The 15104-nt window shown below is 41.1% G+C and overlaps 1 protein-coding gene across 1 annotated transcript in view; it reads left to right on the forward strand.

Annotated features, from left to right (window-relative positions):
- The window catches only part of LOC132389263 (uncharacterized), a 136751-nt gene that overhangs the window by 108962 nt on the left and 12685 nt on the right, over positions 1-15104 (forward strand). The window contains exons 21-24 of the mRNA XM_059961758.1: positions 1657-1926; positions 3989-4258; positions 6318-6587; positions 8649-8918. Coding sequence (XP_059817741.1) covers positions 1657-1926; positions 3989-4258; positions 6318-6587; positions 8649-8918 — 1080 coding nt within the window. The remainder of the gene's footprint in view (positions 1-1656; positions 1927-3988; positions 4259-6317; positions 6588-8648; positions 8919-15104) is intronic.

A 15104-nucleotide genomic window follows, 5' to 3' on the forward strand; every position in this document is an offset into this window, starting at 1 on the left:
TACCATAGGATAATGTGGGAAAAGGGAGTGGAGACTGCTGAAAGTCCGACGATGATCTTTGCATCATCAATGGAGAGGGGTGAGTTTCCGGAGGATTGGAGGTTTCCCAATGTTATACCCTTATTCACAAAAGATGTGCAGAGTTTACCTAGGAAAATTTCAGACCAATGGGTCTGACATCAGTGGTTGGTAAGTTGATGGAGAAGATTCTGAAAGGCAGGATTATTGACGATTTGCAGAGGCATGATATGATTTGGAACAGTCAGCATGGGTTTGTCAAAGGCAGGTCGTCACTTACAATCCTGACTGAATTTTTTGAGGATGTGGTTAAACACTTTGAGGAAGGTAGAGCCGTAGACGGATTTCGGCATGGTATTTGATAAGGTACGACCTGCAAGACTTACTTAGATACTAAACTGGCCTGGGATACAAGGAGACATGGCTCTGTGGATACAGAACAGTCTGGCAAATAGAAGGCAAGAATGGTTGTGGACGGGTCGTCTTCTGCATAGAGTTCGGTGACAAGAGGTATGCCTCAGGGATGTGTACGGTTACTCCTACTCTTCGAGATTTTTTTAAAAATGACTTGGATGATGAAGCCGAGAGATTCGCTTGTAAAGACGCTGGCAGCACAAATGTTGGGGCTGTACTGGATAGTGTGGACGGTGTCAGAGTTTACAGCGGTATATTGATACGATTCTAAAGTGGGCTGAGACTTGGCAGATGGAATTCAACACTGACCAGTGTGAGGAGGTTGAAATTCGAAGGTCAGATAGGATGGCAGAATATAGTACTGATGCTACGACTCTTGACTTTGTGGAGGATCGGAGGGATAAAGAGGTCCGAGTCCATAGAGCGCTCAAAGCTGCTGTGCAGGTTGACTGTGGTTATTCAGGCAAATGGTGCATTGGATTTCATCAGTCATGCGACTGACGTTAACACAAGAATCCTGTTCATATTCTGTCCTACAGATTGTGGTCCCGGTCAATTGTGACCCAGCCCAAGAATCCCCTCATAACAAGTGTCTCTACCAAGTTGAGAAATATAGATCTATTTAGAACGTATAAGTAAACTATCAGACAATAATAAATGTGTGATTAATCCTTAGTTAGTGCTTCAAGGATCTAAAATACATTTCAATAGATACGGGTGAAATTGGTCACGAAACAACCTCAGAGTACATTAATCCATAATTACTGTTTCAGAGATTTAATATCCATTTAAATAGATACGGGTAAAATTTGACCTGGAAGAGCCTCACTGTAAAAAACAAAATTGTAGCACCTGTACAAAAGTGCAGACTTTTAAAATATTCTCATTGTCGCGCTTTTTAGATCAGTTTAAGAAAAGTCATCAGCTGGTGGAGATGGCATTTAGTACGCACTTCCTGTTGTCAATCGCCAAATATGACCCGAACAGACTGTAACGGGATAGAGCCGAGAGGTGGTTTTGCAGCTATATAGGTTCGAGCTCAAAACCCACTTGGAGTACCGTGCTCAATTTTGGACGTCTTATTACTGGAAGGATGATGTAACCATAGAAACCGTGCAGAAGTTATTTACAATGATGCTTCCCGGATTGATTTTCATGCCTTACGAGACGAATGATTACCATTCCTGCAGAATAACTAACAGGATATTCTAATTTCCCCGGTAGGGTTTAAAGGACACGCTGGCATGCCTCAAGAAATAACGCCGGAAGCATCAAATGAAAATGAACAACACCAGAAAGACCGCCCTCAATCTCATAATGGTTCCAAGCAAAATCGTGATGCTGATCGATATCCGGCCAAATCTCAGCCATGGACTTTGAAACAACCAGTTCACGAAAGCAAAGAAACCATCGACAGGAAAGACGATGAAGATCAAACATCGTCAACACAAGGAGCGGAGATGCAAAGCCCAAAAGAGAATATTGATGGGAATGGTAAGGGTGTTTTATTTTGTTACAATAAAAAGCAGCAAAATGCGTTTTAAAGATAATGCACAGAGAATATTTCAGCCGTGTTCTGAAGCACGAGGACAAATTTTTATATTACAGCAGTTACTTCGATGAGCTCAATATAAACTGAAGCAGTTTATCATTTTGTGAAAATAGAATATTTCGCCCAGGAAACCAACATAAAATGCCGCAGGAACTCTGCAAGTCAGGCTGCACGTTATGAAACAACTAAACTGTCATTGTCCAACTTGTGTGCTATTGTACTCAGATCAGAACCTGTGCTGGCAGCTGCTCATCCAGCTGGCAGAGTTGAAGCCTGACATTAGGGGAGATATGTTGGAGATTTTGGAAAGAATCAAGTTTGTTAAGTCATCGGGTTCGTACGGGATGTACCATAGGATAATGTGGGAAAAGGGAGTGGAGACTGCTGAAAGTCCGACGATGATCTTTGCATCATCAATGGAGAGGGGTGAGTTTCCGGAGGATTGGAGGTTTCCCAATGTTATACCCTTATTCACAAAAGATGTGCAGAGTTTACCTAGGAAAATTTCAGACCAATGGGTCTGACATCAGTGGTTGGTAAGTTGATGGAGAAGATTCTGAAAGGCAGGATTATTGACGATTTGCAGAGGCATGATATGATTTGGAACAGTCAGCATGGGTTTGTCAAAGGCAGGTCGTCACTTACAATCCTGACTGAATTTTTTGAGGATGTGGTTAAACACTTTGAGGAAGGTAGAGCCGTAGACTGATTTCGGCATGGTATTTGATAAGGTACGACCTGCAAGACTTACTTAGATACTAAACTGGCCTGGGATACAAGGAGACATGGCTCTGTGGATACAGAACAGGCTGGCAAATAGAAGGCAAGAATGGTTGTGGACGGGTCGTCTTCTGCATAGAGTTCGGTGACAAGAGGTATGCCTCAGGGATGTGTACGGTTACTCCTACTCTTCGAGATTTTTTTAAAAATGACTTGGATGATGAAGCCGAGAGATTCGCTTGTAAAGACGCTGGCAGCACAAATGTTGGGGCTGTACTGGATAGTGTGGACGGTGTCAGAGTTTACAGCGGTATATTGATACGATTCTAAAGTGGGCTGAGACTTGGCAGATGGAATTCAACACTGACCAGTGTGAGGAGGTTGAAATTCGAAGGTCAGATAGGATGGCAGAATATAGTACTGATGCTACGACTCTTGACTTTGTGGAGGATCGGAGGGATAAAGAGGTCCGAGTCCATAGAGCGCTCAAAGCTGCTGTGCAGGTTGACTGTGGTTATTCAGGCAAATGGTGCATTGGATTTCATCAGTCATGCGACTGACGTTAACACAAGAATCCTGTTCATATTCTGTCCTACAGATTGTGGTCCCGGTCAATTGTGACCCAGCCCAAGAATCCCCTCATAACAAGTGTCTCTACCAAGTTGAGAAATATAGATCTATTTAGAACGTATAAGTAAACTATCAGACAATAATAAATGTGTGATTAATCCTTAGTTAGTGCTTCAAGGATCTAAAATACATTTCAATAGATACGGGTGAAATTGGTCACGAAACAACCTCAGAGTACATTAATCCATAATTACTGTTTCAGAGATTTAATATCCTTTTAAATAGATACGGGTAAAATTTGACCTGGAAGAGCCTCACTGTAAAAAAAAAAAATTGTAGCACCTGTACAAAAGTGCAGACTTTTAAAATATTTTCATTGTCGCGCTTTTTAGATCACTTTAAGAAAAGTCATCAGCTGGTGGAGATGGCATTTAGTACGCACTTCCTGTTGTCAATCGCCAAATATGACCCGAACAGACTGTAACGGGATAGAGCCGAGAGGTGGTTTTGCAGCTATATAGGTTCGAGCTCAAAACCCACTTGGAGTACCGTGCTCAATTTTGGACGTCTTATTACTGGAAGGATGATGTAACCATAGAAACCGTGCAGAAGTTATTTACAATGATGCTTCCCGGATTGATTTTCATGCCTTACGAGACGAATGATTACCATTCCTGCAGAATAACTAACAGGATATTCTAATTTCCCCGGTAGGGTTTAAAGGACACGCTGGCATGCCTCAAGAAATAACGCCGGAAGCATCAAATGAAAATGAACAACACCAGAAAGACCGCCCTCAATCTCATAATGGTTCCAAGCAAAATCTTGATGCTGATCGATATCCGGCCAAATCTCAGCCATGGACTTTGAAACAACCAGTTCACGAAAGCAAAGAAACCATCGACAGGAAAGACGATGAAGATCAAACATCGTCAACACAAGGAGCGGAGATGCAAAGCCTAAAAGAGAATATTGATGGGAATGGTAAGGGTGTTTTATTTTGTTACAATAAAAAGCAGCAAAATGCGTTTTAAAGATAATGCACAGAGAATATTTCAGCCGTGTTCTGAAGCACGAGGACAAATGATTATATTACAGCAGTTTCTTCGATGAGCTCAATATAAACTGAAGCAGTTTATCATTTTGTGAAAATAGAATATTTCGCCCAGGAAACCAACATAAAATGCCGCAGGAACTCTGCAAGTCAGGCCGCACGTTATGAAACAACTAAACTGTCATTGTCCAACTTGTGTGCTATTGTACTCAGATCAGAACCTGTGCTGGCTGCTGCTCATCCAGCTGGCAGAGTTGAAGCCTGACATTAGGGGAGATATGTTGGAGATTTTGGAAAGAATCAAGTTTGTTAAGTCATCGGGTTCGTACGGGATGTACCATAGGATAATGTGGGAAAAGGGAGTGGAGACTGCTGAAAGTCCGACGATGATCTTTGCATCATCAATGGAGAGGGGTGAGTTTCCGGAGGATTGGAGGTTTCCCAATGTTATACCCTTATTCACAAAAGATGTGCAGAGTTTACCTAGGAAAATTTCAGACCAATGGGTCTGACATCAGTGGTTGGTAAGTTGATGGAGAAGATTCTGAAAGGCAGGATTATTGACGATTTGCAGAGGCATGATATGATTTGGAACAGTCAGCATGGGTTTGTCAAAGGCAGGTCGTCACTTACAATCCTGACTGAATTTTTTGAGGATGTGGTTAAACACTTTGAGGAAGGTAGAGCCGTAGACGGATTTCGGCATGGTATTTGATAAGGTACGACCTGCAAGACTTACTTAGATACTAAACTGGCCTGGGATACAAGGAGACATGGCTCTGTGGATACAGAACAGTCTGGCAAATAGAAGGCAAGAATGGTTGTGGACGGGTCGTCTTCTGCATAGAGTTCGGTGACAAGAGGTATGCCTCAGGGATGTGTACGGTTACTCCTACTCTTCGAGATTTTTTTAAAAATGACTTGGATGATGAAGCCGAGAGATTCGCTTGTAAAGACGCTGGCAGCACAAATGTTGGGGCTGTACTGGATAGTGTGGACGGTGTCAGAGTTTACAGCGGTATATTGATACGATTCTAAAGTGGGCTGAGACTTGGCAGATGGAATTCAACACTGACCAGTGTGAGGAGGTTGAAATTCGAAGGTCAGATAGGATGGCAGAATATAGTACTGATGCTACGACGCTTGACTTTGTGGAGGATCGGAGGGATAAAGAGGTCCGAGTCCAAAGAGCGCTCAAAGCTGCTGTGCAGGTTGACTGTGGTTATTCAGGCAAATGGTGCATTGGATTTCATCAGTCATGCGACTGACGTTAACACAAGAATCCTGTTCATATTCTGTCCTACAGATTGTGGTCCCGGTCAATTGTGACCCAGCCCAAGAATCCCCTCATAACAAGTGTCTCTACCAAGTTGAGAAATATAGATCTATTTAGAACGTATAAGTAAACTATCAGACAATAATAAATGTGTGATTAATCCTTAGTTAGTGCTTCAAGGATCTAACACATTTCAATAGATACGGGTGAAATTGGTCACGAAACAACCTCAGAGTACATTAATCCATAATTACTGTTTCAGAGATTTAATATCCATTTAAATAGATACTGGTAAAATTTGACCTGGAAGAGCCTCACTGTAAAAAACAAAATTGTAGCACCTGTACAAAAGTGCAGACTTTTAAAATATTCTCATTGTCGCGCTTTTTAGATCAGTTTAAGAAAAGTCATCAGCTGGTGGAGATGGCATTTCGTACGCACTTCCTGTTGTCAATCGCCAAATATGACCCGAACAGACTGTAACGGGATAGAGCCGAGAGGTGGTTTTGCAGCTATATAGGTTCGAGCTCAAAACCCACTTGGAGTACCGTGCTCAATTTTGGACGTCTTATTACTGGAAGGATGATGTAACCATAGAAACCGTGCAGATGTTATTTACAATGATGCTTCCCGGATTGATTTTCATGCCTTACGAGACGAATGATTACCATTCCTGCAGAATAACTAACAGGATATTCTAATTTCCCCGGTAGGGTTTAAAGGACACGCTGGCATGCCTCAAGAAATAACGCCGGAAGCATCAAATGAAAATGAACAACACCAGAAAGACCGCCCTCAATCTCATAATGGTTCCAAGCAAAATCTTGATGCTGATCGATATCCGGCCAAATCTCAGCCATGGACTTTGAAACAACCAGTTCACGAAAGCAAAGAAACCATCGACAGGAAAGACGATGAAGATCAAACATCGTCAACACAAGGAGCGGAGATGCAAAGCCCAAAAGAGAATATTGATGGGAATGGTAAGGGTGTTTTATTTTGTTACAATAAAAAGCAGCAAAATGCGTTTTAAAGATAATGCACAGAGAATATTTCAGCCGTGTTCTGAAGCACGAGGACAAATTTTTATATTACAGCAGTTACTTCGATGAGCTCAATATAAACTGAAGCAGTTTATCATTTTGTGAAAATAGAATATTTCGCCCAGGAAACCAACATAAAATGCCGCAGGAACTCTGCAAGTCAGGCTGCACGTTATGAAACAACTAAACTGTCATTGTCCAACTTGTGTGCTATTGTACTCAGATCAGAACCAGTGCTGGCAGCTGCTCATCCAGCTGGCAGAGTTGAAGCCTGACATTAGGGGAGATATGTTGGAGATTTTGGAAAGAATCAAGTTTGTTAAGTCATCGGGTTCGTACGGGATGTACCATAGGATAATGTGGGAAAAGGGAGTGGAGACTGCTGAAAGTCCGACGATGATCTTTGCATCATCAATGGAGAGGGGTGAGTTTCCGGAGGATTGGAGGTTTCCCAATGTTATACCCTTATTCACAAAAGATGTGCAGAGTTTACCTAGGAAAATTTCAGACCAATGGGTCTGACATCAGTGGTTGGTAAGTTGATGGAGAAGATTCTGAAAGGCAGGATTATTGACGATTTGCAGAGGCATGATATGATTTGGAACAGTCAGCATGGGTTTGTCAAAGGCAGGTCGTCACTTACAATCCTGACTGAATTTTTTGAGGATGTGGTTAAACACTTTGAGGAAGGTAGAGCCGTAGACTGATTTCGGCATGGTATTTGATAAGGTACGACCTGCAAGACTTACTTAGATACTAAACTGGCCTGGGATACAAGGAGACATGGCTCTGTGGATACAGAACAGGCTGGCAAATAGAAGGCAAGAATGGTTGTGGACGGGTCGTCTTCTGCATAGAGTTCGGTGACAAGAGGTATGCCTCAGGGATGTGTACGGTTACTCCTACTCTTCGAGATTTTTTTAAAAATGACTTGGATGATGAAGCCGAGAGATTCGCTTGTAAAGACGCTGGCAGCACAAATGTTGGGGCTGTACTGGATAGTGTGGACGGTGTCAGAGTTTACAGCGGTATATTGATACGATTCTAAAGTGGGCTGAGACTTGGCAGATGGAATTCAACACTGACCAGTGTGAGGAGGTTGAAATTCGAAGGTCAGATAGGATGGCAGAATATAGTACTGATGCTACGACTCTTGACTTTGTGGAGGATCGGAGGGATAAAGAGGTCCGAGTCCATAGAGCGCTCAAAGCTGCTGTGCAGGTTGACTGTGGTTATTCAGGCAAATGGTGCATTGGATTTCATCAGTCATGCGACTGACGTTAACACAAGAATCCTGTTCATATTCTGTCCTACAGATTGTGGTCCCGGTCAATTGTGACCCAGCCCAAGAATCCCCTCATAACAAGTGTCTCTACCAAGTTGAGAAATATAGATCTATTTAGAACGTATAAGTAAACTATCAGACAATAATAAATGTGTGATTAATCCTTAGTTAGTGCTTCAAGGATCTAAAATACATTTCAATAGATACGGGTGAAATTGGTCACGAAACAACCTCAGAGTACATTAATCCATAATTACTGTTTCAGAGATTTAATATCCTTTTAAATAGATACGGGTAAAATTTGACCTGGAAGAGCCTCACTGTAAAAAAAAAAATTGTAGCACCTGTACAAAAGTGCAGACTTTTAAAATATTTTCATTGTCGCGCTTTTTAGATCACTTTAAGAAAAGTCATCAGCTGGTGGAGATGGCATTTAGTACGCACTTCCTGTTGTCAATCGCCAAATATGACCCGAACAGACGGTAACGGTATAGAGCCGAGAGGTGGTTTTGCAGCTATATAGGTTCATGCTCAAAACCCACTTGGAGTGCCGTGCTCAATTTTGGACGTCTTATTACTGGAAGGATGATGTAACCATAGAAACCGTGCAGAAGTTATTTACAATGATGCTTCCCGGATTGATTTTCATGCCTTACGAGACGAATGATTGCCATTCCTGCAGAATAACTAACAGGATATTCTAATTTCCCCGGTAGGGTTTAAAGGACACGCTGGCATGCCTCAAGAAATAACGCCGGAAACATCAAATGAAAATGAACAACACCAGAAAGACCGCCCTCAATCTCATAATGGTTCCAAGCAAAATCTTGATGCAGATCGATATCAGGCCAAATCTCAGCCATGGACTTTGAAACAACCAGTTCACGAAAGCAAAGAAACCATCGACAAGGATGTCGATGAAGATCAAACATCGTCAACACAAGGAGCGGAGATGCAAAGCCCAAAAGAGAATATTGATGGGAATGGTAAGGGTGTTTTATTTTGTTACAATAAAAAGCAGCAAAATGCGTTTTAAAGATAATGCACAGAGAATATTTCAGCCGTGTTCTGAAGCACGAGGACAAATGTTTATATGACAGCAGTTACTTCGATGAGCTCAATATAAACTGAAGCAGTTTATCATTTTGTGAAAATATTATATTTAGCCAGGAAACCCACATAAAATGCTGCAGGATCTCTGCAAATCAGGCCGCACGTTATGAAACAACTAAACTGTCATTGTCCAACTTGTGTGCCATTGTACTCAGATCAGAACCTGTGCTGGCAGCTGCTCATCCAGCTGGCAGAGTTGAAGCCTGACATTAGGGGAGATATGTTGGAGATTTTGGAAAGAATCAAGTTTGTTAAGTCATCGGGATCGTACGGGATGTACCATAGGATAATGTGGGAAAAGGGAGTGGAGTCTGCTGAAAGTCCGACGATGATCTTTGCATCATCAATGGAGAGGGGTGAGTTTCCGGAGGATTGGAGGTTTCTCAATGTTATACCCTTATTCACAAAAGATGTGCAGAGTTTACCCAGGAAAATTTCAGACCTCTGGGTCTGACATCAGTGGTTGGTAAGTTGATGGAGACGATTCTGAAAGGCAGGATTAATGACGATTTGCAGAGGCATGATATGATTTGGAACAGTCAGCATGGCTTTGTCAAAGGCAGGTCGTCACTTACAATCCTGACTGAATTTTTTGAGGATGTGGTTAAACACTTTGAGGAAGGTAGAGCCGTAGACGGATTTCGGCATGGTATTTGATAAGGTACGACCTGCAAGACTTGCTTAGATGCTAAACAGGCATGGGATACAAGGAGACATGGCTCTGTGGATACAGAACAGGAGATGCAAAGGCCAGAATAGAATATTTATGAGAATCATAAGGGTGTTTTATTTTGTTACAATAAACAGCAGCAAAATGCGTTTTAAGGATAATGCTTAGAGAATATTTCAGTCGTGTTCTGAAGCACGAGGACTAATGATCATATTACTGCAGTTATTTCGATGAGCTCAATATAAACTGAAGCAGTTTATCATTTTGTTAAAACAGTATATTTAGCCCAGGAAACCCACTGAAAGTGCTACAGGAACGTTGCAAGTCAGGCAGCAAGTTATGAAATAACTAAACTGTCATTGTCCAACTTTTGTGCCAGTGTACTCAGATCAGAACCTGTGCTGGCAGCTGCTCATTCAACTGGCAGAGTTAAAGCCGGACATATTTGTCGTACGCACAATGTCAACCTGCAGAACAGATTGGCTCGCGAGTATCTGAAGGTTCAAACATGTACTGTTTCATTTCTACATCTCCTGTATCGTTCTCCTAAGGTTCAATATCCTATCTCGCCACTCTTTAAAACATCAAGTCTCCTAAAAAACTTCAGGTTTTCTCTTTAATATTATTGTCTTTCTTAGTTACTTTTTCAATCTTTGCCTACTAAATGGCTTTTAATTACCTTCCGATGTTACTTGAAATATTCTTTGTGCCCTAACTTCCCAATAATTTCCTTCGATTATTTGCTCCTCTTTGGCTTCGGTGTTGACGTGACTCTTCTTGATATATAAAGTGGATACAAAAGTGTGAGCACCCCTGATAAATGTTTCTGTTACTGGGAATAGCTATGCGAATATAAAATGAACTGATTTCCCAAAAGCATTATGTTAAAGATGACACATTTCTTCAATATTTTAAAGCAAGATTACTTTTTTTTAATTTCCATCTTTTATATTTCAATATAAAGAAATATATTGAAAATGGGAACGAAGCAAATGTTTGGGCATCCGACATGGTCAGTGCTTACTAACAACCCCTTTGGCAAGTATCACAGCTAGTAAACTTTTGCTGCAGAGAACTCGTGGTGTTTCAATTTTTGTTAGGTGTTTTTCGCATTTTCTTCCTTGCAAAAGTCTTCTACCTCTGTATGATTCTTGGGCCGTCTTGCCTGCACTACTATTTTGAGGTCAATCCACAGATTTCCGATGATGTTTAGGTCGAGGAACTTGAACCTCGTGAGTTCGTTCATTGTGGAGGTTGAGGTGTGTTTCGGATAATAACCTTGTTGTAGAAGCCATCAACTTCAGTTTTTTTCATTATTTTTTTACGGAAAGTGTGATGTTTGCTTCCATAATTTGCTGGTATTTAATTCAATTCATTCTTCCATCTACTAGTAAAATGTTGCCCCTGCCACGATCTGCACCACAAGCCCGAAATATGATCGATACTTCCCTGAGTTAAACAGTCGTATAGGTGTTCTTTTCATGAGAATCTGCACTTTTGTTTTACTCCAAACATGCCTTTGCTCATTGCGGCCAACACGTTCTAGCTTATCTTCATCAGTTCATTGCACTTGTTTCCAAAATTCATCAGGCGTATTTAGATGTTCCCTCGCAGACTTCTGGTGCTGAATTTTCTGGTGTGGACGCAAGAAATGTTTTCTTGCGATGACTCCACAATGAAGGTCATATTTGTGCAAGTATCGCTGCAGAGTACAACAGTTCACCAGCTCTCCAGAGTCTGCTAAATCTTCCTGATGTGTTAATACGGAGTTTTGATTTGTTTTTCTAGCAACCCTGCGAGCAGTTCTCTCAGGAAGGTTTCTTGTTCTTCCAGATCTCAACGAGACATCCACAGTGCTATTAAATTCCATTCCTTAATTGCATTGCGAACTGAGGAATGTGGTACCTCGAAACCCGTTGCTACCTTCAATTATCCTTCTTCTGCTTTGTGGGCGTCATTCATTTCTGTTTTCAGAGTGCTAGCCGGCTGCTTAGAATAGCCCATAGCTGCTGACCTTTTGGAAAAATTTTTGAAGAGACAGGATTTTCAAATATATAACGCTTTGAAATGTGTATCAACTGGCCTTTCCTAACGATGTCTATGAACAAGTCATATTCCTACCAAGCTAATTAAGATCCGGTAAAAGCTATCTGAGAGCTCACATCACTTGGAGTGCCCAAACGTTTGCATGCTACTATAAATTAAAATCCGTTATGACTATTGTAACATTGCCCGTTTGGTATGTACTCTGTATCTATCGTTGTAATTTTTAGATCACATATCATTACTGTTAAAGGATTTCTGTATAACTCCCAGTTGTGTATTGTCTATCGTTGTAGCTGCTTTGCTCTACCCTCAAAGATTCAGCACCTGATTCAGCATCCTATGTCACCTCTTTCTAAAGATTTGATTTCATATTTTTAACAACAGAGCAACATCAATCCCTCTGCCTTACTCTTTGTCCTGTCGAAACAATGTGCATCCTGGGACAGTAATCTCCCAGCTGTCAGCTACTTTCAGCCATGATTCAGTGACACCAATCGGTAACTGTCTACAGGTCCCTGGACCTTTTTCCGTGTACCGTTCGTATTTAAGTGGAAAATCTTCAGTCCTGTGATCTCAGGTTATGATATTGTAATCCGTTTACATTACAAGTCAGCCTGCTAACTACAATTTTGTCTTATCATCAGATTCTCCTGGATAGTGTCTCGCTGCACCTTTTTGTAAATGAAATATCTCATCTTTCTCACTTCGACTCTCTTCGCCTCATCAAATTAGTTTTAACAGACTAACAACTCTCACCAAAATGCTTTGAGGATATTTGTCTCCCCGGGGTGCAGATGTATCCCAGCCCTTTCTGGGAAAGGTCAATAATTTACCAAAAGAGATTTAGAGACATGGAATGATATGTGACACTCAGCATGTCTCTGTGCATGGCACGACATGTCCAACCAATCTAATTTAGTTATTTTTTTCTCTTTTTTTTGAGGAGGTTACTAGAAATACTGAATAAGGTAAGGCAGTGAATGTTGTCCATATGGCTTTTGACTGTATCCTCCATGGGAGTTTGGTCAAAAAGTTTCAGTTGCTTGTCTTTTTAAACGAAGCAACAGTTTGGATTAGACACGATTGGTAAGAGTAGTCAGGAAACGATAGTAAACCTTTACGCTCTCTTACTTGAGGTTCGGTTTCGGCTGCGTTGCTGTCTGAAATCTATGTCAATGTTTCCGATTACAATGTATAAACTCCATCAGCGAATTTGCAATAGATTTGGAATTTATTGCTACCAATGCGAGCAGTCACACTTCGGTCGGAATGACCTGTGCAGGGCTGGGCTTTTTTTTTTCATTTTGACCATAATAAATCAAAGGATTGAGTACAAGTGAATGAATGTCGTCTTATAGTTCAATAACATTTCGGTAAGGCCTAATTTGACACACTATTGTACAATTTTGATCACCAACCTAGGGAAAGATATGAAAGTTTGAAAGAGTTCAGAGTACATATACAAGTATGTTGCCAAGTCCTGAAACAGAGAAGAATGTGATAGATTTGGCAAAGGCATACAGGTAATGAGGGAAAGTGACAGAATAAACCCAAGCAGGATGCTTTTCCACAGAAGCTGCGTGAAACAACAACTACAGTTCATTGGTTAATGATGGAATGTGAAATATTGAAGGGGAATTCTGTGGGGGTGGTGCAGGGAATGAGACTTTCTCACTTAGGCTCGGCAGTTGAACTTGTTCGGTACGGGTGAAACTTATCAAATGACCTGCTTAGGTGCTGTTACGCACTATGGTGTTATGCCGTAAGTTTGTAAGCCCATTAAACATAGGAGCTTAATTAGCCTATTTGTCCCATGGTGCATGTTCTGCAATTCAACCATGGCTGATCGTTTTTTTTTTGTCCTTCTTGTTTTTCGCCCTCCCACGGTTCATTACCCGTAACCTATCACATATGATGTTATGGCTAGTCAAAAAACTGCTTTACGTTGACCCAACAACATGGTCTCCACAGCTGTCTGTGTTAACAAATTTAGAAATTCATCAACATCCTGTTAAAGAAAGTTCTCGGCATTTCTGTTTGAAGTTCATGTCCATTTATATCGAGGCTGCGCCCTCTTGTCCTACAGTTCCCCAACATTGGAAACATATTTTCTATATTTGCACTGTTTTGGACTTTCAATATTCGAAATGTTTCAATGAGGTTCCTTCCTTAACACTCTAAATTCTCGCCAGCAATGTTTCATAGCCATCAAGCATAGCATCGCAACATCTTGAATACTTCTGCATAGAGTTAAGAAACTGCATATGGAATAAGGCCGTACTGCCAGTTATCTGCAGGCTTTCCATCAGCAGCAGGGATGTGGACCACAGATCATAACTGGAAATAGAAACTGCGTGACAAAGGACAATGTTATAATTGTCATGACAGATTTTTACATGGCGTTCAATTGGCAATATCATGTTGATAGAGGATCCCGAGAGAGTGAGTTCGTTGAATGCCTCAGAGATGGCGTTTTATAGCAGTTTGTTGTTAAAGGTATAGGAGCCCTTTGGCGTCCATGTTATACAGTATGATTTATATCACCTTAAAATTTAATAGGGAGAAAGTAAGGTCTGACATTGCAATATTTCAGCGGAGTAAAGGAAATTACAGTTGCATGAGAGAGGATTCATCCAAATAAAATTCGAAGTAAATGCTGGCAACAATGTCGTGAGTTGCTTGGAAAGATGAGAAAGGTGCAGGACAGATGCATTCCAACAACGAAGACATGCTCAAACGGCAAAAACAAGTGGTACAAGTGTGGCTGACTCGGGAAATCAAAACTAGTTAAAATCAACAGAGAGGGCAGACAACAATCAAAAGGTGACGGAAAAATAGAGCATTTTGAAGCATTTAGAAAACCGTCACTGAACTAATAAACGAATCACTGGAAGGCTACAGTTTAAATATAAAAGCAAGCTAGCAAACAATAACAAAGTGAATAGTAAAATCTTGTTCAAGCATGTATAAAAATGAATGAGAGTTTGGAGTGGATATCGGGTCACTAGAAAATGAGGTCGGAGAAAAAAAAAGCGGTGCACAATGGGCTGACAAATGAAATAGATGAGTTTTTTAAACAGTTTTCACTGTGCAAGACACTAGCAGTGCGCCAGATGTTGAAGCTTTTGAGGGAAGAGGAATGTGTGCAGTTACCATTGCAGGGAAGAAGGTGCTGTAAAATCAGAAAGCCAGACCGATAATAAGTCACCCGGACCGGATGAACTGCACCCTCGTGTTCTGAAAGTAGTAGTGACAGAGATTGTGCCGGCATTTCGAAAATCATTGGAATGCAATTATACCTATTTTCAAAACAGACTTTAAGAAATGAGGAAGGCAGCAGAAA

This window comes from Hypanus sabinus, unplaced genomic scaffold (assembly GCF_030144855.1).
Source record: "Hypanus sabinus isolate sHypSab1 unplaced genomic scaffold, sHypSab1.hap1 scaffold_52, whole genome shotgun sequence".
Taxonomy (NCBI): Eukaryota; Metazoa; Chordata; class Chondrichthyes; order Myliobatiformes; family Dasyatidae; genus Hypanus; species Hypanus sabinus.